The 25,868-nt window shown below is 45.8% G+C and overlaps 1 protein-coding gene across 1 annotated transcript; it reads left to right on the forward strand.

Moving 5' to 3' along the window:
* Positions 1 to 16,743: 16,743 nt before the first annotated feature.
* Positions 16,744 to 24,733, forward strand: LOC129735187 (heat shock factor protein 5-like). Its single transcript, XM_055700546.1, has 4 exons — positions 16,744 to 16,951; positions 17,525 to 18,202; positions 20,939 to 21,313; positions 24,556 to 24,733. The coding sequence occupies exons 1-4, from the start codon at positions 16,744 to 16,746 to the stop codon at positions 24,669 to 24,671; spliced, it is 1,377 nt and encodes a 458-aa protein (XP_055556521.1). The 3' UTR covers positions 24,672 to 24,733.
* The last annotated feature ends 1,135 nt before the right edge of the window (positions 24,734 to 25,868 follow it).

The following is a 25,868-nucleotide window of genomic DNA, read 5'->3' on the forward strand; positions in this document are numbered from 1 at the left end:
CAGTACAGGCAAGTACCTCAAGCAGAAATTCAGATCTTTGGTGCTGAAAACGGTCTCCTGGAAGTGCTCACCTGCCTCCATTCCCTAAAGATGGAGCCTAAAGCAACCATACTCCTAATGTAGGTACCACACCTAAGTGACTAATGGGTAACTGCTGGGCTCATGCTGACTGTGCAGCTCACCACCTGGGGAAGCCGGGGGTCTCTTTGCCTGGGAGGGGTCCGTGTTACATGGCTCCCAGCAGCGAGCGGCAAGATACAGGTGTCTGGCACTGCACTGAATGATGATGTGCACATATATATATATCTCCAGGGCGACCAGGCAAGCCCAGAAGAAACTGACGCTCAGGCTGAACACAGGTAAACGAGCCCAGCAGTGGATCTGGAAAAAATCTACACCTAATCCTGCCCAAGCCTGAAGGTGCTTAAATTCCAGAAGTATATTCTTTTTCACCTGCAAGAGCCCCGGGCATTCAGAGGAGTATCACTGCAAACCCCCAGCCGGCCTGATGGTGCAGGGGAGCTGGAAACACGAGGCACAGCTACGCCCGGCAGGACTTGGAGAGGACTCTGTTAAATAAAGTCCCCTGAGGTGTTCAGTTCAGTAGGCATTCTCAGGACAGATCTAACATGCGCCAACTGGATGAGAGTCATCTGAAAGCTCAGCTGCAGCAGCCGTTCTCACTGAAAACGTATCCAGAGGAGACACAGGAGGTATGCCCAAGCTTCCAGAATTCCTTCAGCAAGTTGTGAATGAGGCATGAGATGAAAAATCTCTCCCCAGTGGAAAACACACAGACAAAGCTCAGCATACACTGCCCTTCCCTTTTTTGTTTCCCTCTGCTTTAATCAAGGACACTCCGCAGTCAGCTCGAATGAAAAAAAAAAAAAAAACAAAAGGAAAAAAAAAAAAGCCCTTTACAAATGCCCATCAAGCCCAAAAGTGTCAAGACTATAGAAAAATGGATGGGGAAAACCCCTTGAGAAGGTATTTAAAATACTCAGTACGTATTAAAAATTTCCCTTTTTTTAAGTTCACTGAAGCTCCCCCTAGCAAGATCAGCTCCTGCTTAGGGAAAAGTGTGAACTGTGGTTATTTGTTCAAAGGTAACTTTTCCCACTAATATAAAAAAGAATAACTGAACCAAGTATTTCAGAAGTTGTAAAGACTGTTTGAATCTGTGCTTTGGGTTTTGTTGGTTTCTTTCATCCTAGTTAACACTGAAAGTTTACTCTTACCTCTTCCAGAAGTAGCCAAACAGGCAATCAGGGATATTCTCCAGACCTTGGGTCCTACTGCTGGTGACTGTCTGCCTGTTTTACAAAGTACTTGGAACACCAGGTTAACCCAGGACGGTACAAAATACATGGGCATCAGGTGAACCAGGTCTGGACCTCAGAGCCCAGCCAGATTTCCCAGATCAGTAAATGGCTTTTGAAACAAGCACTACCTACAAGTCCTTCAGGGTTGTCTTAAAATTTGCTCATTTTGTCTCAGGTTTAGTGAATAAATAAGCTTCTCTAATTAGTGGCAACATTTCCTTTAATGTTCTTTATACCTGCTGAATGTAATCTAAATGCTGAGATAATGTTATTCTAACGTCTTCAGGAACTGGCACCTCTGTAACAGGGACACTGACTGATCTGTGGTGAACAGCAGGAGTAGGTAAGCACTGTGAGAAAGCAAATCTCTTCCTTCATCCAACACCTTTGGTTGACTAAATGCATGGATTGTTTTTGCATTTGGTCACAAGTATCAAGATCTCAGCTATACTTTCCATTCCAGCTGTAGCAGTCAGGGACTTGTACTTCTAAGTTTGTGCATCTGCTTTACTCCTAAAAACATCCTGAAACCCCTCCATGAGAAATACTTCAGTCACAATTCTTCCTCTTCCAAGTTCCTGAACCTTGATTTTCAAATACATGGCATCAAATTACGATTCCCTCATCATAATAACTGTTGCAAAGAAATTACATGCTTTTCTCCCAAGAGCAAAGTTTCAACAACTGTGGAATAAATCTGGGCAAGTGGCTGGTGTAAAGGCAAAGTATCTTACCAATGGTAGAAAATACTCATCGCACCTACCTGCCTGAAAAAGTGCTGTGTTGTTATAGCAAAGGCATCAAAGCCACAGCTGGCCCTTTTAAGGTCACCTTGAATATTGCTTAATTGCTGGGACTGCTCATCACACTCTTCCTTCAGTCTCTGAATGAACTGCTTTTCAGCATCTCGACTCTCTCCCGGTTTGGGGGAGAATCCCCTCTTTGGGGTGGTTGGCCTTTGCTTGGGATGTCCTACAAAGGAGAGAAGAAAAGACCATCAGGGTCCCTTTATATGTATGGATATGACCTTCCTGTGTTTTTAAGGCCCTTGGGACTCAGCCCTATAAAAGAAAAAAAGGTCTGTAGCATTCACACAGATCTGTAATGACTTTCAAAAAAAGCAAGAGCACAGCGCAATATGTTTCTGTAGGGGCCAAAGCTCAAACCTTCGTAACAGTCATCTCACCGCAGGCTCTGAGCCTGAAGGTCTGCTATGAGCCGAGGAGAGCTCTCCTAAGAACGTCTTACTGAGAACTGAGGTTGTTAGAGGAAGGTTCCCTCTCACCTATGTTAGACATCGACAACAACAGAGGTCTGCATCTTGATGCATGATGCTGGACTCCCTTGGATAACGGTGAGAGAAACGGGCACGTCCAGACTGAGATTCAGCTTATCCTGTTGTGGATGTGGGAAACAGTAGGATGATGTCTACACTCTACACATGATTTCTTTGGCCACCTCAACCCCAAGTCTGGTGACTTGACAGAGGTCCCAGATGACCTTTGTAGATTTCCTTTTGCCTCCAAATAGGACAATGTGGGACTGGAGTTGTCCTTCCCTGAATGCAAACACAGCATGGGTTGCTTGCTATTGGGATTCGCGACTTCTTTTTCTCAGCAATACTGCAGTCTACCTTGCCAGTCCCCCTTGCTCTGCCCTTTGTAACACTTCTAAAGTTGCAGCACAAAACAGATCTGTACAGAAATGCCACCAGGTGCCACACGGTGCTGACCGTTACACCACTGACCCTGCATGGCTGCTCTCTCTGCACCGTCGGTCACAGCAGCAGCGCTGTACGGTTTGCCCGCAGAAATGGGCCCCGACCGACTCTGGCTCCTCTGACGTGCTCCAGGTTGGCTTGAAGCAAGTCTGATCCTGTATAAAGATGTGGAACCACGGGAGTAGCTTGTGTTCAGGATATCGGCTCAAACACGGTGTCATATTCACGTGAATGGCTCAGGAACTAAAGCTCGCTCATGATAAGCCACTTTGGGGAAGTGAGGCCTTTATCCTAATTTAAGGTCATATCCTGCCTGGGTCAGCTACTCCTTTCTCTGGAGATACTCGGGAGGATGAAGCAAGAAAGGGCAGTGTTCTGGTAGTGCCAGGTTGCTCAAGCCACTGCTTGGACCATCTGTTTTGTCTTTATCTTCTCAGCTTCCTGAGAACTCTCTGCAAACATCAGGCTGGGGCAACACCTTTGATTTAATGATTCTTGTTGCTACCCTTGTGTCTCCTCAGTTGTTGCTTTCTAGCTCATTCCTGAATACTGGCCAGGAATTCCTGGTTCACTTCTTGAGCTCCTCCCACTAGTATCAAGCTTTTAGCCGAGGAGCTGGAGTCAGTAAGAAAGAGGCAGAAAACAGCCAGACACCTTGTTCCCATGCGTTACTAGAAATGGAGGACATTGGTCTGGATAGATGAAAAACGAACACTGCTGTGCTGGCAGCAAGGGTTGGGTACGGAAGAATCTGGGAAAAAAGAAAAGGAAGAAAAAAAAAAAGAGTATCTTGTGGTCTTACAGTCTTGTAGCACGCAGTTCCTGCAAAACAACACAGGAACAATGTCTCCAACTAGTTGTCAGCAATGAAGGTAACAGGGGACAGTCTTCCACTGTGGATACTACCTACCCCTTTCCCAAAACCCAGAAGAATCTTTCCACAGAGATGCATCTAATGGTATGAGTTAGAACCAATTTACGAAGCCGAGCATTGCTCCAGAGGTAATTTTGTTAGATGTGCTTGAGATATTTTAGATTTTTAAGACTGTGGCCTGGGTGTGCAAACAGACCCTTAGGGCAATTTTACTACATCAGGCAGGGAAGCAGCATAGCTTTTCCAGAACAATACACCAGGAGCATATTCCTACTTTTTTAGATCCCTGACTTGCGTGGAGCCACTGGGAGCATGTCTTCCAATTTGCTGGACTGTGTCCTGGCTCCAGGCGAAGCTTACAGGGAACTAGCTCCAGAGATGATCCCTCATGACCCCAAGTATCTCGTGCTGCAACCGCAGAGAGCCACGAGTGCAAAACAGCCTTTGACACAATTTGTGCCCATGACTGGCATTTGTAAGGAGGAATACCAGGTTTCCCAACATGTCAAAACTTACTTTACGATGTTGCAAGTCCTAAATACTACAATACGGGATGAGAGAGAGAGGACTTTCTGTCATTAAGAGAGTTCAACCAGCACAGCCATTGCCCTCTATCCATTTTCATGTCAGTTAAAGCCTGTATGCCTTTTTGTTCAGGAATGCTATTTTCTTACAGATTCTTCCATTCATGTAAAGGGGCTCTTAGCTGGGCAGTAGGCAGTAGGTATTATCACAAAATAAGAGATTCATAGGAGCAACGGCCACAAATATCTGTCTTTCTAGTGTAAAAATCTTGGGTTGTTGAGGCAGCATGGTGATGTTACAACAAAAGGCATAGGCAGAAGTGTAAAGGGAAGCTCTTGAAATCAGTCCAGTTTTAATGAAAACAGAAACCCATCAGGTTGCTTTGTCTTATATCTTTCTAGCTTTCCTGTTCACTGGAACACTTGAAGCACACATCTCTGTGTTGTCCTCGTCAGTGTTATAAGCTGTCCTTGCAAATGAAATTGTGCTATTCTCCTCAGGGATGAATCTGAACTTCTCAGTTCATTTGGGTCTGAAAAGCAGCTTACTAAGCTTACTCTGCCTTTCGTGTCTCCCTTCTGTTGCTCTGCACAAAACAGGGTATGTATTAATGATGCTGGCCCTGATCCTGAATGTCCTTTTTGCTGATGGTGGGACCAGGGGGGAGACCTCGTGTATGCTGAAACAATCACCGAACCCCTTTGATCCACTTCAAAACTCCCAGGTCTTTTTTATCTACTTTTGTTTGAACTAGGGGACATGACAAGTATATACTCACAATTAACACAGTCCATGAGTAAGGGCTGCCCCTTAGCCCCAGCTACACTCACGCCTTGTCCTGTTTAATGGCTGCTTTGATTGTTTTTTGGAATTGTTAAATAGGTGAAAACATTGTCTGCTTGTTATTTCTGTTATTGCTGTTGTCATTTCATAGAATGCTAAAGGCTACTCTCAAAAATAAAGATGAGGTTTACCTTCCTATTTGATCCTTACAGTGATAAACAATTTTAGGTTGCCATAATCTCAGACAACCAAGCTTAAGAAATCCTAAATCAGTCTGTGCAGTGGGAGAGAGGGCACTTACTCAACCTGTCATGACAATGAAGCAACATTTGAGGACTTACGAATTGGATATGCCAAAAATTTCAGCCTTGAAAACCATTAAGTGACCTGTGGAAATGCAGGCCTCCTTAGGACAACAGAAATACGCAGTACAAACATGCCTATGTTTCATTTTGCTTTCCAGTTCTAGTGGAAGCAAATCAGCTGTTCTGTAACATGCCGCTACCACCACAATCAGTTCTGGTGCTTAAACTGGAGTCCCACCGTTATAAATGCTGGTGAGCTGCTGGTCAGGCACTCTGCACAACAAATTTTTCTTTGGATCTCTCTTGGTGATCTCACCAGTTGCAAAACAGCCTAAAAATTGTATGATTCAGAAGACAGCAGTAAGTTCATGTTTTTACCCTAGTAGCTTCGTGAGGAGAATTCTGAATCCTATCGGTGCCTGGGAAGATTAAATTTAACCTCCCATTTTCTGGATTTTCTTGGGTGTGAAGGAGGAAGAAGAGTTTGAGTTTAGTAAACATGAAGAGACTCTTGATGAATGTTCTAGAAGCCAAAGAGCTGTTCTACATTTTTTTTACTTTACCATCAAATGAAGAAACATGGGGTTCTGCCCCCCATAATAATAACAACTCAAGCGTCATATAGCTGTAGAGATGACATTTGAAGTATTTAAGTAGAGTCTAAAAAATGAGGCAACAGAACAGGAGATAAACTGCAAGCACAAAGAAATCATTGGGACCATGCCCACGCATTTCAGAAGCGTTATCAGCCAAAGGCCAGCCTTAGAAAAGCCTTTAGGTACCTTATACATCTGTTGATGTACACTTAGGAAACAAAAATAGAAAGAAAATCCCTTCATTTTAGTAAATAAGCAAAGGTATTCTTCAGAAATGCTAAAACCATGTGTTTGTACGCAATGTTGAGGGCTAAGCTGACAATGCCCCAATAGCACTCCGAAGGTTATTTCTATAGATAACCCCTTTTCCAGTCATGCACAGAAACAGCCCAGGAAATTCAGCGCCTCTGCAAACAGTAAGAGTAGATCCCAGGCAATATACAGTATACTCTCATTCCAGGTATCTGAGGTGTCTTTTATTTCACTATACCTATCTGTTCTCTTGTTAGATAAGAAAATTGTAATGATAAACATAAATGTTCCTGTGACCTTAAAGATGTAATAGCAACAACTCTTTGTTTTGACGGAGAGATGACTTCGCGGTTGTAACAAAGAAAACAAAAGTCTGTTCAGCTCATGCGTTGGTATGATAAAGCCTGCTGTACTCAGAGCCAGCTTAATGAACCTTGGACACAATCAGTCCTCACTTAATAGCAGGTCTCCGTTTAGTGTGTTGACAAGAGATGCAAAGTCAACAAGTTTAAATCTTCCCTGAGCAGTGGGTTTTGGTTCATAATTACCTGGTGAACGGAGCCTGGTGGTTGTTACCGCTGATCTCTTAGGGGATGAGACAACAGGCCTGTTAGCATCCTGACCTTTTTGTACTTCTTTCTTCACACCTTTAGGGGAAAAAAAAAAAAAAAAAAAAGGAAAAGGTAGAAAGAAACCCGTTTTATAATTCTGTTTGCAACTGTGCAGAACTATGTCACTAAGATACATACCAGAATGGCAAAATACCAGTATTTCATCCATGCACACCCTGGGCTTTGCACAGAATGATACTACACAGTACTTCTGTGTTGGATATCAACCTGCCCCTTCTGCAAGCATGACTGTGTGCATGTGGCTGAGCTGACACGCACAGCACTAAAGAAGGTCAGAAGGTGCCTTACACACTATCTGGGTTCTCCAGCCACCTGCACGGTGGCAAATGCCATTAAGGCACAAACAGCTACATAGGTAGCCCATCCTATCTGTTCTGAGCTCTGTGTTCTCTCTCTTTACCTTGCTGTGCATCCTCATCCTGGGCTGGAGGAGAAGCTGAGTAGGACTATGCAAAGCTGACTGAAGTTACCTGCAGGGCCCTGCTCTATCAGCTTCTTCTCCAGGTTAGGAAACGGCCTTTTCTGGTGGCCAGCTTTCCCAAGAGGGTCTCACACAGGCAAGAGACGAGCTTCTGCAGAACCAGAAGCAGGCAGGCTGTGTCCGGGCTGTGCTGGATGTGGCGTGCCAGACAGGAGAGGGGGTCTCTGCCTGTGCACTAACTCAGCCAGGGCCAGAGAGGTGCAGCACAGGCAACGCACAAAACCGACAACACGCTGTGCAGGATACAACAGGGACACATCATTTTCTTGATGTCCACAAGGCCGAACCAAAACCTGGTTCATGCTCATCTATGACCCAGGCACGTTCCAGGCTGTCTGCCCTCCCTCCTCTCCCCTCCGTGTGTGTAGCTCTCCACATTACTCTTGACCTCTGCATTGATCCTTTTTTTCTGCAGCCACTAATTCTTCCCACTGACCGCAGAATGCCCCAGAGCTCTTGGATTATGACCTCCAGAAACTTTGCGCTAGCCTTTCCTCTTCCTTTAGTTTTCCAGAGGGAGGCAACTGGATGTCTGTTATTATCCCTCCCATGGCTGGAGCTCTCTGGTTAGGGGCTTAGGGTGGTCTGTCAGTTGTCCAGGCTCTGCAGCCGCCGACTGCCTCTTGTACCAGGGAGATCCAGCTTCATCTGGAAGCCAGAGCGGCCACCCAAGCTCAGCCCACCCCTCTCGCCCACCCACAACTCTCATCAAAATAGCTTTGGGGACCATGCTGAGTGCAGGAACGTGAAAGACCGGCCCTGCTTGTTTGCCCGTGATGTGACAGTCAAGCCACGGGATTTCATGTGGAAAACACCAAGGAAGTAAGAAGAAAGAGCAAGGAAAAGCAAATCTCTGAGACGGTAAGGTATTTTTCTGTTTGCTTTCCTTTTTTATCGTTAGTGTTTGTTGGGGGTTGCATTTTAGTCTGCAGGACTGTGTCACAGCCCCCGGACACACAGGAGAAACAGACACTTAAGGCAAACAATGTTTGCCTCATTAGCTTGCCCTTCTCTTGAGTAAGTTCACAGACGGCTTGTAAGAAAATGTCAACGTCCCACAGAATCTGTAGTATCTGAAGCAGGAAAACAAACTCCTCTTTTCTTGCTGGTGCTTAAAGACAGTGACAGTCCAAAAACTAATGCTCTCTTCCATTTGGCTTAATGCATATGTGGTACGTCTATTTCAATAGTGGAGAAAAGTGATAATTTTATAGGGAGATCAAAGCTTCAGGCACACTTACTGCATGACTAGTTTTCTGCTCTTTCCAAAGCCACAGCTAGTCACAGCTGCAGTATCAGGTGCATCATTCACCCTTCCACTTCCGTCTGCATCGGGACTTGCAAGCAGTGAGCTGCAGACACAGCATTTGCCGTGCACCGAGCTTCATGTCTTCTAGCACCACATCTCAGCATTCCCTTGCAGAGTTCTGCGAAGAACACGTGCACACCCACCAGCCCCGAGCCCAGCCATCTGCAGGAGGATAGCACAAGAGAAAGTCTAAGACCCTCTCTGACTCCCTTCCACCACTCAGAGGCAAATCACACCATCAGTCATCAGGGGCTGGTAAAGACTGAACTTTTCTTCATACCTTTACTTTGGTCCGTCTCCATTTTCTCTGCTGTTTATAAATTTGACATGTTGAGGCTACCGCTCATTTGTGATCAATACCTTTCACAGTGAAGTGACTAAGAATATAAATTTCTTGTGTCTGCCACCTACTACACTGTGCTTTACTACAGAGCAGGACATAAAACAAGTTTATGGTGCCATTTTATCACTAAGGACCAAGTGAAAGCAACCTGAGATGGGAGCTGTGAGAGAAAAGCAGAGCTTGTTTTATAAAGTATAGTTTATATTCTTACAGATTTGAGCATTACTTTTTCATGGCAATGAGGCTTTGGGTTTCTTGTGTTTCCAAATTAAAAATATGATGCACAAATGGGCCATACACCAAACTCCTCTGTAAATTTTGCTATGGCAAATGTCAAACAGGGACAACGGTAGGGAAAGTGTGTTTTCCTTTCGCTTTCAGGAGTAACAAGGGGCATATAAATACTTAACTACTTTTGGGTTTGGGACATTTTCAATAAGGAACACCTGGGGAACTAGTTCAGCTTCTTAACCTTAAGCACAAAGCAAGGAACAATTCCACGGTTAGAGCTCAGGCAGAAGAAAACAGAGCAGAGGCAAAGAAGCCCAGCAAGCCCCACTGTTCCGCAGGGGGCAAGGTGAGGTCTGCGGAGAGCAGCAGGAGCCACAGGCAGGTGCAGGCAGTGGTGCCTGGCAGGGGCGGCTGCATGGGCGACATCGGCCCTGGAAGGTGGGAGATCAGCAGGGCGAAGGTGGAAATAGTATCTCGACAAGGACAGAGGAGTAGGATTAATAGTAAGAGTGGGAAATGAGGATAGCCACCCTCCTTCAGTTTACAACATCAGGAGAGCTCCCAAGATCTGGTAGGGGCAGCAATGCAGCAACTGGGGAAGCGAGGAGGGGCTGCGTAGCAAGGGAAGAGCCAGCGCACCTGCTGGGAAGGGTACGGAGAGAGGGGCACATGCAGCTAGCAATTACTCAACTTCTCCTTCACAACTAGAAGGGTCCTGGTGGCCTCTCTGTGGCCCTCATTAGCAGGGAGGGATTTGGGAAGCATGCAGCTAGCAAAAGAAAGGACAGTCCGCAGGAGCAAACCATTCCCGTTCTGCTGAGCTCAGCAGCCACAGGGAAATCTTAGTTGCTTCCAAAGCTTTCAGTGAGCAGGAGCGTGCTGCGGCTGGACTAAGGCTTCCAAACAGAAATGACCTTACGTGTTTAAAACCTGTGTCTCAGCCTGAACTTTCTTGGCCTCAATATACAGCTGACGGGTCTTTTTGTAACTTTGCTGACTGGGATATCATCAGTTAGGCACAACATCTGCTGTCGCTTAAGAAGAGAAGCTGTTCCAAGTGTCCTGAGGGGAGCAGACCATAAGAAATGGCTGCACGGTGTCTAACCCTGTGTCCTGTTGCCAGTCGTGGCCACCAGCAGGTGCCTGGGGATGCAAAGCCTCCAGTGACACCTCCTGGTATGCACTCTTGCCAAGAATGTGCAGCTTATGGACCTCTCCAGAGGGATTCAGGAAAATCTTTGCATTTATTAGCTCAACAGAATTTCCTGTCCAGGCTTTTACACAGTGTCCTCTTGAGATCGTGTAAATGGCCATCATTCATAGCATCCTACAGCAAGGCTTTCCACCAGTTTAACTACATATTGTATAAAGATTCACCCGGTTTTGTTCAGTGTGAACTTGCCTCCTGCGAGCTTCATTGGCTGAACCCTAATTGTCCCACAGGGAAAGAAAATAAACAATAAACTTCTCTGGCTATTTATGCTTTTATATGCCTCTGTCACATATTGGAGCTTTTCTGGGCTGAAGAGTCCTGGTCTGCACAGTCTTCCTTCACATGGAAGATACTCCATACCCCTGATCTTTGCTGTTCTCCTATGAGCTTTTTCCCACTCTGTCTTTATGAGATGAGGCAAATAAAGCAACACATTTAATAACTGGGTGCAAAATACATCTAAACAGTTTCTCAGTTTTGTTAGCAGCTTCTGCAGTCCTTGACAGTTGCTCCATCCTGAATAACTTCATATTATTTGTAAAGATCGATACCTCATCTGTCATTGATACCTACTCCTAAGTTGCTCGTGAAGGCGAAAAACAGCCTTCTGACCATTTACTGAACGTTTACCCTTATCTTCTGTTCCCTGTCTTTTACCCAGTTATTTAACCATGCAACTGCCTTCCTCCTTATAATGTCTGAATTTCCTTAAGAGCCTTTGGTGAAGGACCTTGCCAAAAGCCTTCTGGAAAACCAGCAGTCAAGCCCCTATTAATATGCTTGTCAACTCCTAGAACCTGCAGGTTGGCGAAACAAGACTGCTCATCACAAAAGCCACACGAGTCTGGCTCAGTATCTATATAATGGTCCAAATCTGCATTAGATACAAATTAAATTTCTAATACAAAACCAAAAAGTCCCAGACATTTGATGTGCGGAAGGAAGAAGACAGAAACAGGGCAGTCAGTAATACTGTTGGAGAAGAGTGCTTCAGCAGAGATGGTGAAAAATTACGGAGGATTAAGAAATATTTCAGAGGGAAATAGAAGTAGCAGTGATGAAATTTAACTTGGAGTAAGTAAACACACATTAGCCTAAAATAATCCCATACTTCAATTACTGAGCACAATTACTGTGTTCTAAGTAGGCAGAACCTCTCCATAGGAGCAAACATAAATAGCAATATCGATTTCTGCCCAGCCTCCACCAGAAGTTAACAATACAGATAACGTATTTTTTAAATGAGCAGAGGAAAATCAAACATATGACATCTTTATATTCTTCAATGCTACTGTTGTATTTGAAATTATTTGCTAAAGCAAAGATTTTAAGACAAAGGGACTAGCTGAAATGGTAGCAGGAAAAATAAGCTTTAGAGGTCCTTTTACTGTAATATTTAGCAGTGTCAATGGAGAGAAAGAAAAGGAAAGATGCAGCGTGTTTTACAGTTATTGGGAAATATATTTAACATGTGTAAGTAAACTGTGGGATTCACCGCTGCAGGAGGCAAAATATCTGTGATGACCTTGAATGATTAAATGACACATCCCAAAATATTGTGAAGGAAATCACATGGGCAAGGCCACAAACAGGAGTCAGAAAAAGATATTCCACATTAATCTGTAATATTAGAGAACTGACTAACAACAATAGGAATTATTGGTCCTTGAGGAACTTTTCACTGGATGGATCAGAACATGGTGTGTGTGGGGTGATTTTCCTTTTGAAAATTGCAAAGTAATAAATATGAAATGTAAAAAAATTTCTATTTTTCAAATGCTAACTTAATCCCCCCTAAATTATAGAAGCAGCTAAGCCAAGCAATGTGTGATCAGCCAGCTAGCTGTCTGCAATATTTATGGGTGTCATGGGAATAACAGTAAATGTCAGAACTGAATGTATGCTGTCATGGCCACTAATGCAAAGTCACAGCAACTTAATTCTTCCGGTCTTGTTAGTGATACAAGGCTTAAAATGGTTTTAAATGCATTGGGAGAGTTCTTCGTTAAAAACCTTATGAATGTCCAAATGCTGGCATGTTTAAAAGATTTTTGGAATAACGTATCATGCTAAACTGTCTGAGAATGGCTATGCATCATTGTAAGTATCAGCCTGGCTTATTCATCTCCCAGACACTGTGAATTTGGACAATGAAGCCAAATCCAGAATTCTCATTTTGTTGTACCTGCCCTGACTTCAGTGGAGGACCTTCCTGAGCATGATCACAGCATTAACTGAATACAGGAAATTAAGAACACATTCTGCGTGATGGTGAATGCCTTAACTTGGATTGATTTCAGAGGAAATTAACTTTAGGAAGAGCTAAGAATCCTCTAGGGATGACCTCTTTAAAAAAACCAACCACCAAACCAACCACGACCCCCCAGCCCCCGAAATACAAAATCAGACAAAATTCCTGACAATATGTATGTAGAAGTCCTGATTTGGTCATTCTACAACCTTGGCGAAGAGTGAGCTACCAACTCTTCCTTGAAGATGATCATACTCTGATCTCATAGCCATTGATACATGAGAGTTTCAAAGACGTGTAAAGAGAGCAATGAATTTCACTGCAACAATGATGTAGCCAGGAGATAGCTTTTAAGGACCAGATTATATGAGCATGTAACAAAGCCACTGACTTCCCTATTGTCATATTTTGTTTGCCATTTTACATATAGTCATATTACAATAACGGTAATTTTTCATTTCTGTGATTGATTTGTGAGGAACAAAACTTTGGGTTTATCTTGCCTGAGGTAGTTCAGATACTTACCCACCTGGATCTGAAATATCTATGCTCTTACGATCCAGCCACTTGTCCTACATCTTGGGAACACTTCAAAATTTTTCCAAATTATTTCAAAAAAGATGATCTGTGTGAATGGATAATTACAAGAGACAGCCATGTAAGGCTTGTCCTACCCTTAAAACTTTTTGTATCAGAAGATGCTTATCTAGCCAAACTGCTTTGCAACTCAGGCTGACCAGAGCACACCCGTTGCTACCGTAGCTCAGCTGACAGATAGTCTCTTTATGAAGCTGCATTAGCTTGGTGGATTAGGACCACCAACTAAATTCCTGCGCTCTGCACCCCAAAATCATGGTAGTAGTGCATGAATTTTTGGGAGCATGAATTTATAGAGCACTCGTCTTGATAAACATCAAAGTCATCAACCCTCTTTCCTCCACAGACAATGGAGTAGAGCCCTATGCTGGGAGCCCTCACCAGCATCTTCTGGTTCTCAAATGCTGAATTAGGGGGGCTGCCTGTCCTTGGAGCGAGTGTGCCCTGGGCTTGGGGGGTGTCACCTCAGTACCCTTCCTGCCCCCACCCCCACCCCCGCAGACTGCTCACCCATCAGACCCCAATTCACAGCACAGAAGGGTGCTGTCTGCATCCTGCTGACCCCACACCAGGGAACAGCAGGGAGTGAAATGAAACCGGTTTTATAGAGGGTGCAATTAAAGGAAGCAAGAAGTTCATCATCCCCCTTTAACAGGTGGTGAGTTTAGGTAAGCTGCTCTGATGACAGAACTGCTGTGCAGTTGGATAGCCACAGAGTTCTGAACTTTGTGGAAGATAGGTCTTTGGTTTACATTTTGGTCACAAAGGATTTTTCTTCCCACTGACATAGAGTCCTTGCCCTGACATACAGCAGACAAGCTAACAATAACATTTTTGTTCAGCTCTGCCGAATCAGTTTGCAAAATGTATAATTTACATCGTTAAGTTGGTAGGGTTTTTTTGTACTATATATATGTATAAGCAAGAGAAATGTAGAAAACTAGGAGGTTATTACAAAAGGTTGGAATGGAGGTTAAGTACTGGCAGAAGAGGATTATGAATTTCTGGCAAAGGCCCACCTTCTCGTCTGTACAATGGACAGATCTCTGGTGTCCCGCAGCAGGGAAGGAGAAAGAAAGCTAGCTGCAGAGAAAGGCACAGCTGTGAGAGAGGCAGACACCAGAGAGTAACTGCCATGGTACATGGCAAATAGGGGCGTGCGGGCTAACAGCAATTTGAGTTCACATGGGTGAAAAAGAAGGAAAGCACTGAGTTCATATGTCAATGATACAAATTAGTAATAAGCTATTTGTTCTTGCAGCTCCCATCACCTTTGGCTAATAACAATCTTTGACGATTTAAGTAACAATTTAAAGTCCTCAGGACCAAATTTAACCCACTGACCAAGAAGTGGCAAATGAATCCACTCTTGTGGCTGAAGTCAAGAATGGCCAGTGGTACGAAAGGGACCGCTGTTTCTTTGTGTTAGTTTTAGGGAATCATGCTCTGCATTTCAGTTATGGACTACGTATTGCTGGCTCTGCCCTGAGTTACGGATGATACACTAAAAACCTCACCTGTCCCACCATCAGGTAGTCATGGTCTTCTGGCACTCTTGCTGCACAAGGAGAGAGAAACCCAAATTCATTTCACTGAAGTAATGCAAAAGACAACCTCAGGAATGCCAAGAAGAATTTATTGTGAAATGGACATTTTTCTGGATTTTTCAGATTTGCTTTACTTAAGTTTTAGCTGTTTACACTGAGCAACATAATTCTTAATAAGTTATTACCGAGGGGAAAAAAATTGCAAAGCGTCTTGGGAAGATGACAGCATGAGCTTACTAGAATCGTAGGCCATTAATTCCTTGGGTAAAGCAGCATCCTTCTGTGGTGCTGGATTTCAGCTTTGATGACAACATTGACAAAATTTCTGCTTCTGGTTTAATTTGAAGTGTGAAACTCTGTTAAGCAACCCCACCCAAACATCATTTTCCTCACTTCAGCTATGCAGAAGAGCAGAGGGATTTTGCTTTCAGTTTAAAAATAGGAACAGTTTCCCATCAGTTTATTCAATTTTGTTCCCTTTCTGGAACTTACTGCGCTTTTACTTGCCTTGGTGGTTAGGGGCTGTGCTGTAAACCAAAGCAATAAGGACGACTTTAGTTAAAGAAGAGGTTTGGTTTTGTACCTTCTTGCTAAGAAATCTTACGACAACTCCAAGATAATGTATTTTGAGGTCACAAAACACACAGGTGCTCAGTCTTCTCACTACTGTCTTGCTTTGAGGGCAGCCAAGACAGAGGAATGTCGTTTTCTTCTGCCACTGCTGGTGACCTGTGGGCAAGATGCAAGCAGAGAGAGAGATCACCGCACTCTTCCTTCCCTGGCTCCCTGCTCTTCTTTGCCTGTTGGTTCATAGCAGATTCCTGTTCTGCAGCGGTAAGGATGGTTCTGCTGGTTCCTGCAGTCTGCCTGCAGTCACAGCTGACAGCACAAGGCTGAGAAGAGGGCAGATCTGCACCAGTGCAGCTCAGGCACCGCCTCAGAGCTGTGCCAGCGCACAGTGCAAGCACTCGCAGTGACAAAGGTGCCGCTTTAAGAGTTCTAGTCTTTGTGAATGTAGCTAATCTTGTTCTTTTTTCCTCTCTCTTTTCTTCACACACACGCACCCCCCCACACCCTCCCTTAGCCAAGTAACATTGTGGTACCCAAAACATCCTGTGGCAATTAGTTCCCCGGTTTCCCTGTGATTAAGTACCTGATTTGATTTCTCCTGTTTGAAATCCTCCATGAGTCGTGCTTGCCTCCTTTACACTAACTACAACTTTACCACCTATATTTTTATATAACTGCCCCTCTGAAGATTCCTTCTTCAGTATTTCCTTCCGCTGAAGCTAGTTCTTACCCTCGCTGCTGATTTTCTCTGCCCCATTTTAACTCCACTTGATCTGTTCTGGCGTGGGGATCAGAACTGCACAGGTCTGGGGGGTTTTGGGGCAAATGTGACACAATTCCCGATTTGTTCCGTGTTCCTCTGCACTCCTTATAAATTCGCTTTTCCTTTTGTGAACTGCCAGTGGTTTTTAAGCCGACACTTTTGCTCTGCCGGCTGCATTCCTCCCGGAGGGGTACGCACCAGCCCGGGGTGCCCCCGGCACATGGAGCAGCTCCCGAGCCCCCGCCGCCCGCGCCCCTCTCCGTCCCCGCCGCCCGCACCCCGCGGCAGCCGCGGCGCCCGGGCAGGTCCGGCTGCTCAGCAGAACCCGCCCCCGCCCCGCCCCTCCCCTCCCTGGGATTCGATGTTGTGTCACGTGGCCCTGCGGCGCCGCCCCCTTTCCCGCGCGCGGTCCCGGGGCGCCGGGCAGCCATGGCGGGGTGCGGGGTCGCGGAGCGCGTGCTCCCCGCTCTGCCCCGCCTGCAGCCGCTTTCCACGGCCCGGCGCCCACCCGCGCCGTGGTTCAAGGACGTCCAGGCTGCCCCCGGGACGGCTGTGGGCTGGCAGCGGGGCCGCCCCGAGCGGCAGCTTTCGGCCCCGGGCCTCAGCCGCCCGGTCGCTCACGGAAGCTACGGCAGATGCTGGTGGCAGCGGAGCTGAGGGGCCGGCGGGGTGAGGGGACCGGCGGGGCGGAGGGGGTGGCCGAGGGGACCGGCGGGGCGGAGGGGGATGGCGGGGCTGAGGGACATGGCCCGGCTGAGGGGACATGGGGAGCTGAATGGACGGGGGGAGCTGAGGGGGATGGCGGGGCTGAGGGGGAGCTTGAGGGGGATGGCGGGGCTGAGGGGGAGCTGGGGGGGGGCGGGGCTGAGGGGGAGCTGAGGGGGATGGCGGGGATGGCGGGGCTGAGGGGGAGCTGAGGGGATGGCGGGGCTGAGGGGGAGCTGAGGGGGATGGCGGGGCTGAGGGGGAGCTGAGGGGATGGCGGGGCTGAGGGGGAGCTGAGGGGGATGGCGGGGCTGAGGGGGAGCTGAGGGGGATGGCGGGGCTGAGGGGGAGCTGAGGGGGATGGCGGGGCTGAGGGGGAGCTGAGGGGGATGGCGGGGCTGAGGGGTGGCTGAGGGGGCGGCGGGGCTGAGGGGGGGCCGGGCTGCGGCCGTGCCGTGCCGAGGGACCGGGGCGCTGCGCGGACCAGCGCCGCGGCGGGGCTGAGGGCCGGGGGCCGCGCGCGGCGGGCAGCGCCTCGCAGGCGGGGCACGGAAGCGGAGGCCGCGCGGGCGGCGGTTGAGCGCGCGGCGGTTGGTGCCACCTACCGACACGGACGCGTCGCAGCAGCCCGTCCCCGTCAGTGCCGACACCTTCCCCGCCAGGCTGTGGCGGCTGGTCAACAGCCCGCGCTGCCGCTCCGTTCGCTGGGGTGCCTCCGGCCAGGGGCTGGTCATCAACCAGCCGCTCTGTGAGTGCGAGCTGCTGGGCGCCGGGCCGGCCGTCGCCGCGCAGCCGGGTGGCCGTGGGGCAGCGGCAGCCGCCGGTTTCTTCAAGACCAAGAACTTCAGCAGCTTCATCCGGCAGCTCAGTCTCTATGGCTTCCGCAAGGTGGGGATGTTGCCGGGGAGCAGTGTGGTGGGGCCCGGGCCTGGGCCGGGCCCAGAGGGTGGACAAGGCAACGGTGGCAACTGCACCGGGCCCCTGCATCGCTTCCGCAGCCCCCACTTTCGCCGCGACCGCCCCGACCTCCTCGTCCACCTGAAGCGCCTGACGAAGGGCAACAAGGCGAAGATGGCAGCGGGCCTGGATGTGACCAGCCGCCCACCCAACCGCTTCCAGCGCTTGCCTGGCACGCCACTGAACGGGCAGCCGCTGCCTCCGCCCTCGACGCTCAGCAGGCCTGGTGAGTCAGAGTGGGCCATGTGGGGCCTTGGTGGGTTTTTGAGAAGCGCTGGGTGGCATGGGATTTGAAAATCAACGCTCTCCTGAGGGAGAAGGGTTACCTGTCCTTGCCGGTGGCATCTCAGTTCAGCTGGTGTAGGGAAGCTGTTGTTGTTTATGCAGGTAGATCTGCTGCCAGTAAGCATGAGTAGCATGGTTCACATGTATTTCAGGCTGCCTGTAGACTACAGTACAGTCTCCATTGCGTGCTACACTAAGAACACCCTTGCTCGATCTCTGTGGAGCTGGCACAGCTCTACCAGATGAACGTTACTGCTTCTTGCCCGTCAGTAAGGATGCCCATCAGTAGGGATGCTTAATATGCTGTCATTACATGTGTGTGAAGCAGTGAGTCGTGTGAAGTGATAACTAGAGCATCCTGTTAGTTTTGTGCAAAGGAGACGAGACCTGGTAGTAAGATTTTTGTCAGTTGTCTCCTGAAAAAGAATTCACAAGCTACGTAGTTTTTAAAACTGATTGAATGAGTAGGTGAGAGCTAATTAGAAAATAATACTGCTGAAAAGCCCTAGAACGTGTTTTCTTTCTTTCTAACCCTCTTTGAGAGGATCTGAGTTTTCCCAAGACAAGTGTGAGCCCTCAGGATTATTCCACAAATTTTGTATCGGCCCTAAAGCTTTGTAGTTGGTGCTGTGTAAGGAAGATGTGAATATCTTGCTTTGCAGTGCTCTTGGGCTGCTGCCAGAAGAGCACTCCGGCTTCCCATTCCCTTGGTGGCGTGTTAACTGTCATCTTCCTTGCAGCTGATACAGCAACGTGTTGGTTCAGCGCAGTGATCGGAGAAGACTTTAATAGCCTGGCTGGCTCTTGGACCCGAGTGATGCACCCCATGGGTGCAGAGCTGTAAGGCGCGGTGTAGGAGGAGCGGCAGGACTGTGCGACCAGGAGAAGGGGAGAAGCAGTTGACGGTACTGCTGTCTGCAGCACCGGCTGGCCTTTAGAGCAGAGTAGGGTATCCCCATACTCTTGGTTACTGTGTCAGGGTAGGAACTGTCATCTAATTCAAGTGGTGTTTTCCGTGATGTGTGTGGAACTGCACGTGCAATACCAAGAAGACAAAATGAAGCATCTGAGAAGGGATGGAACTTATTTCAGTAGGGAGGCTAGGAAACATTTAAACTAATGATTTGATGTTAACCTTGTTAAGGCTAAGATGAGTCATTGCAGACTTCAGTGACGTGGTTTGTCTGATGTAATGCAGACCATTGGTAAAGGAAATTATGAGAAAGAGATGACTTTCATTTTTTGTCCTCTGTTTTGATGGCTGCAGTTTCAGAGTTTTTGCTCTAGGAGTCTCATTTTCTAGAAAGACAGAACAAGGAAAACATTGGGGTTTCTATGCAGTCAAGTTCTGACAGGCTGACAATGCACTGTGCGCTCTGTACTGACTGTTTAGGGGCACGTCTGTTCCCAGTGTCTTGCAGGGTGTAACGCTCTGTTAAACATTCAGGAACAATTCCTGGACAGCAACTGGAGGTTGGTAACTTGGCATCCCGTGGTGTCTTGTTTACGTGTTAGAACTAGATAATCTTCATGTCCCTATCCAAAGGTAAAATATAAACAAAAGAATTTTCATACCCCTGTTCCTTCTCTGTTTATAAATGGTGAAAGTACTGAACAGGAAATAAACGGTCCTATACATTAAGTCTTAGCAAATCTTCAGGGTCAGCTGGTATTTATTTAGTGATTCTTAATGGTTAAATGTGAACTTGCAGAATAATGACTGTATGTTACTGATTTCATCAGAGGAGTGCAAGAGGTAAATGTGAGGCTATTTTTAAAAAAAGTCCTTTTGGGTGAGAATTGGAAACTACAGGTCTGAGAAAGCCTGGCTTCTAGATAAACCCTATTGACGTGAACCATCCTGAAACTTGTAATTCTCATGGCTAAATGCAATCCTGCAGGGGAGTCACAAATGCAGTAGTTCTTGCAGAAATCAATGAGCACAGGCGTTTGCGGTGTTACTGTCAGTGTTTCCACAAAGTCACCAAAACAGAAATTGAGCTGTCATGGTATAAAAGCAAATACCATTTCATGAAACAGTAACTGTCTGAGAGAGGAAACTATAAAATAATAGAGAAGAATAAAAGGACTGTCTAAGAAATAACAAAATGGCAAAGACTGGGATATTTTAGTCTGCACTGAACTAGTTGAGCTGAGAAAAAATTGGCTTTGAAATTTTTTTCTTGACCAAATAAATGACTTGTCATAAAGTACTTGCAAAGTCCATTGGAGGATTTTGACGTTGCCCTTCCCTTAGCCGTTTGTGAGCTGTCAGTAGTGGAGTTTGGTCAAATCTTGCTTTATGATGTCCCTTTTTTAGAATGTATTGTCTGATTTAACACACTGTACTTTCAAAATTGCTTTTGTTTGGTTTAGTAAGTTACTACACATTTTGATTTATAGCACATTTCTAAATATGGGTAACTCGTTACTGCCAGTTTAAGGAGATTGAATGCTACGCAGACACCTCTGGGTTGGCGCTTCACTCGTGTGCCACACAGCAGTTAGTGCATGCTTGGGTCTAAGAGTACAGTCTCCTTTCTGGATTAAGTACGCTGGAGCAAAGGTAGTCTTCCCAAATCATGTTGTAGAGCCTTGGCTCCTCATATTGCCTTTCTTTGCCTGTGAAAACTCCTTTCCTTAACACTTGTTTCGCTTTATTTTGTACCCACTGCAGGACTGCTGACTGTAGGACAGTTTCATCAACTTTACGGTCAAGGTGTTTTCCCTCCTTACTCCTACATGGCAACCTCGTGCCAAGCCCCCAGAACTTTACCAGCACAAAGATTAGATCCGACTCCAGTCCCTTCCACTTGGATCCAGCAGGGACCACTTGGGTTGCTGCCAGGGCAAGGGGCTTCCCCAGCTTTTCCAGATAAAGGGGCTGCCTTTCCTGTACTCCAGACACTTCCAACAGGAGCCACGTACACCCTCCAGCCTGTGGCTTCTCTTCCGCCACTTCAGCAAGGGACTCAAAGCGTTGCCGCATCCATTGCAAATTGCAGCAGCTCTGCATCTTCAGTGCCGTACTCACAAGCCTGCTATCCAACAGGTATGAAAAAAAATTTCTGCATTTGCTTTTCAAAAATAGATTTTAAAGTGAGACTTTCCAATATTTTTCTACAATACTCCGCCATGTGTATATCTCAAGTGAGAATTAGAAAGTGTCAAGTCTAAAAGGAAGATGGACCTAAAGCAAAAGGAGTTTCTGTTTGGTATTCGTGCCCTTCCTCCAGATTTTGTGTGTCCCCTGGTGATTTTCTGGATAGCCTTTCTGTTGAGGTGAAAGGGCGAGGAGAAGAATATTTGTCCAATACTAGTCGGTGTGAGGCTAACTTTCATTTTTGTTTTTTTAATTAAGCAAAACTTGGACAATGATATTAAAGCACTGAGACCTTGTTAAGAAGTAGTATCCTAGGCCTTGGTCTCATGTTTTTCCAGGTTAAGGTTTTAAACTCAAAGATCAGTCAAAAGTATTGTGCAGAACAGGGGTCCTCAAACTTTATAAACAGGGGGCCGGCGCGCGGATTAGATGGCAGGAAGTCATCTGCGTCTGCTTGGTTTCCCCCTCCAACCCCCGGCGCGGGTGGGGGTGGTGTGGGTGTTCTGTAAATAGGGGGGGCTGGATTGAGGACCCTGGGGGGCCATATCCGGCCCGTGGGCTGTAGTTTGAGGACTCCTGGTGTAGAATATTTCATTCTGCTCATACTATTTTTGTATCTACATTTTTTTTCTTGCTTAGCTTCTTTATGTTGTATTTTTTTATGCACTGAAAACTAGAAAGTACAAAAGTCTTGGCTCCTTTCTTTTTTCTAAATTATTTCTGCCACAATTGTCAGTCTCACTTAATCACTCAATTGCAAAGTAAATCAGTCTCACTGAAGTGTTTTTATTCTTCAGAAGAGGAGTTGAAGCAAATTACTGTTCTTTTCCTTGCCCTTACCTTGAATGGGAAAAATCACATGATAGGGTATTTTCTGGGGAGTGGTGGTGTATTTGTTGTGGGTTTGTGGTGGTTTTTTTTAGTTTCCCTAAAACTTCTGAAATTCAGAACAGTGACTCTTTCCTTGAACAAACTAAAGCTCAGTTGTTATTCTTTCCTTCTGCCTGCTCCTCCTTTGGCAGCCGCACCTTCACAAAGACAGCTATCTATCCCTGTTTAGAAATCCTACACAGTGAAATCATTACATCTTTTGTGCATGTCTTCTGAGACCTCTGCTGAGAACATTTCGGACAATAATCAACAGTTTCTGTAACGTCATTTTTGTCAAGGAAGGGTTCTGAGGAGCTGGGCATTTCTTGTAGACACACTTAAATGTTTAAGAGACAGGCAACTTCTGCCACGTGCTCCTTGCCTTGTGCTCCTTATGCAAAGATTTCTGTGGTGGCCAGAGTGTGGAGCCTGCCTTACCAGCTGCTAACTATCAAGTCTTCTCCCAGGAGCAGGTGTCCTGAGAGTCATAGAATGGTTTGGGTTGGAAGGGACCTTAAAGATCAGCAAGTTCCCACCCCCTTGCCATGGGCAGGGACACCTTCTATTAGACCAGGTAGCTCCAAGCCTCATCCAGAATACTTGCTTAATTAAGGTGGGAGGTGGGAGGTGGTCCCCGCTTTGCGTTTCTATTGGTTACAGAGCATAGGCTGAAACTCATCATGATGAATTGTAGTTGTCTCTGTCTCAGCTAAGGCCCCAGCCCTCTCCCGTAGTCAAGGGAAGGAAAGGGGCGTCTCGGGTGCGATTTCACGTAGCTCGGTTTAGAGTTTGTCTTGGGGTAAGATTACTGGTGTCCTGGAAGTGCCTGTTTTGAAGTACTGCCTGTAGGGGAGCTGAGGGAGACCAGCGTAGATTTAGACATGAATATGGAGATCTCTCTCACTGGATGACGCTCGTTGCTTTAAGTTTAAAGGATAACTTGGCTATGTTGCTCAGGTAGAATCTTCTGGGGTGGGAGGTGGGTGTGAGAACGCAGTGAAAACATACCAAATTTTGCAAGGTGTAATCAAAACTAAAATACAGAAACTTAGGGAATCTGAGGCGTTTGAAACCTCCAGTGAATTAATTAGCGTTTCTGAGAGTGTAAGTGACATTTCACTGGAGTATGATAAATCTTTTAATTTTCACTGTCACTCTAGGACTGTCTCAGCGGTTTTACTTCTGTGCCTGTGTATCTCTTAATCTCTCCGCTATCCTTTCTTCTATATATTATAACATACAGAATGCTGAAAGCGTGTTTCTTCAAATGTCCACATGAAAAAGTCTGGTTTCCTTCATCATGAAAGCACAGCAGCAAGATTAGTTTGTTTGGAAAGTGATAGTTAACCTTAAGATATGTATTTAGTAAGTGAGAGAACTAAAGAATGTATGTTCAATCTTATTCTTGACTCTCTTCATTTCACTTTTGAAGTCCCATTAAATGAAATCAAAGTAGAACTTTGTCAAAAGATTTCTTTTTGTGTGTATTCAAACTTGTTTGTTAACTTCCGTGACAAAAAGATTTCCCTGGTTTTTCATTATGATTCTTATTGAAAAGTCAGTAACATAAAATACGCTCATCTAAGTCTTTTTTTCCCCACTAGCCTTAGACCATAATTAGTTTAAGGATTTAGTTCTGTTTACTTTCAACTATCTGCAAAACCTTTGACAGTAGTAGAATCGCGTGAAAGAAATGCGTTGAAGCTTTATTATCCGAGAGTGTCTAATAATGAAAAATCAGTCATGGAGACCATGTGAGAAATATTAGTTATTGGTGCCACCTGACAGTGCAAGTCCAGTCGTGCCTTTTGAATGCATCTGTGGCTGTAGGGTTCATTTACCTATGAAGACCTTTCTGGTGAGTGGTAGTTTAGGAGTAGTCATGATATTCTTCGGAATGATACACTCTTGGTTAAGATAATTCATTTTCTTTGTAAGTCTTAAAATTCACATGGTCACAAGTGTGTATGAACACCTAGGCTCAGCTATGTGAATACGCTTTCTGTGGTGTATTGTGACAAGAAACTCAAGCAGCCAAATCAGAGAGGTGATACTAAGACACAAAAGACTCTGATTATGAGGTTTCTGCATGTATGTGTGTGTGTTACCAATTTTACAATATATATTTTTAATACATCTATACATATCTTAAATATTTTTAAGGTTAAGAAATTGGTCTTAAAATGACTTGGGAGGTAACAATAAATTTCTGGAATGTCGTTTACTGTGTGATTATTGAAATGTTTAATCAAAGTAAGCAATAGAACTGCACACCAGACACAAGTTCCGGCAGTCTGATAGCTGTGTTTGAATTCTTGCAGCCACACCGCAGAGTTGTTCAGCAGCAGCCCACACAGATCCTCTGGCTGGCTGTGCTGGTCCTACTGCTTCAGCGTGCACCCACGACAGCTTTCTCCAGGTGAGCGTAGCCTACTGAAAGGAGGTGAAAGAGAAGGAGACTGTATGAATGAACTGCAGGTTTATACACTTGTGAAATTAAGGATATAAATTTGAAAACTGATCTGCTTGATGAAGTGAAAGTGATGTGGTTTACAAATACCTATTTCAAAGAACCACTGAATGTTAAACGGGTAGTTTTGTAATTCAGGTTAGGTTTCAGGGTAGCAGCATAGTGGGTGTCCTCATCAGTGGAGTGTTTTTGCTTGACTTCACCAGAATCGCTTTTAGTTAATGAGCCTGCATTTGTATTGGAAGAATGTTCTTGCCTGGACAAAAAGAGATTCTTTAATATTATGAAAATACTGAGAAGCAGCTCCACTTCTTTGTCCCGGACAGCTTCCTGCAGTCCTGAGTTTGATTTGATGAACGAGGAAAACTAAGGTGACTTTGTGGAATGGGCCCCACCTCGGAGATCTCTTATTAAAGATAACTCCAGTACTTCTTGTAAATGCTTTATGTAATTTTAGTGGAAACTGCGCCTTATTTGGAGGGCCTGGCTTATCAGATATCAGAAGATCTGAAGTAAAAATGCAAGAGCTTCCTTTTCTATTACAGCATAACGCATATACTTTTTTCCCCCTCACAGAGGACAAGCGAAGCAAGTTATGCTTATGCGTGTTGAAAAAGGGTTGACCTACCCAAGCTTGATCATCCAGTTTCCTGTCTTGCAAATATCAACCTTTCTCTTTTATTCGTGACTTCTTTTAAAAAATAAGCTTATCCAAGATGGGCAGGTTATGGCCAGGGTAACACGTTAGTGTAAGGCTATAAATAGCCAACAGCCAGTCATGCCGTCGATATTGTAGTATTTATTTTTCGCACAGTGCATCTTTGTCCTCTCACTTTCATTGTGAGCTGCTTTTTTCATCCAGGACATGAGGATCCATCTGAGCGATGGGCAGTCACAATTAAATAGCTTATCTCGGAAGGCCGAGATCCATGGGATAGTAAATCATTCCAAAGGAGTTGTCAGAGGTGGTGTTGTGGCTAGATTGAAGGATAATATACAGTGTCCAAAGGGTCTAGTAAAAATCAGTTGTTTGGAGAAGCAAGTCCATGGGCGGCATGTGGAGTCAGAAGAGCTTTCGGCCACTTGCTAGTGGTTGCTTTGTTTCCTGGAAACCCCCAGCAAAAAGCTGCCGAGCATCTGGGCAGACAGAAGGCCAAAGGCAAG

The sequence above is a fragment of the Falco cherrug genome, unplaced genomic scaffold (assembly GCF_023634085.1).
Source record: "Falco cherrug isolate bFalChe1 unplaced genomic scaffold, bFalChe1.pri scaffold_49, whole genome shotgun sequence".
NCBI lineage: Eukaryota > Metazoa > Chordata > Aves > Falconiformes > Falconidae > Falco > Falco cherrug.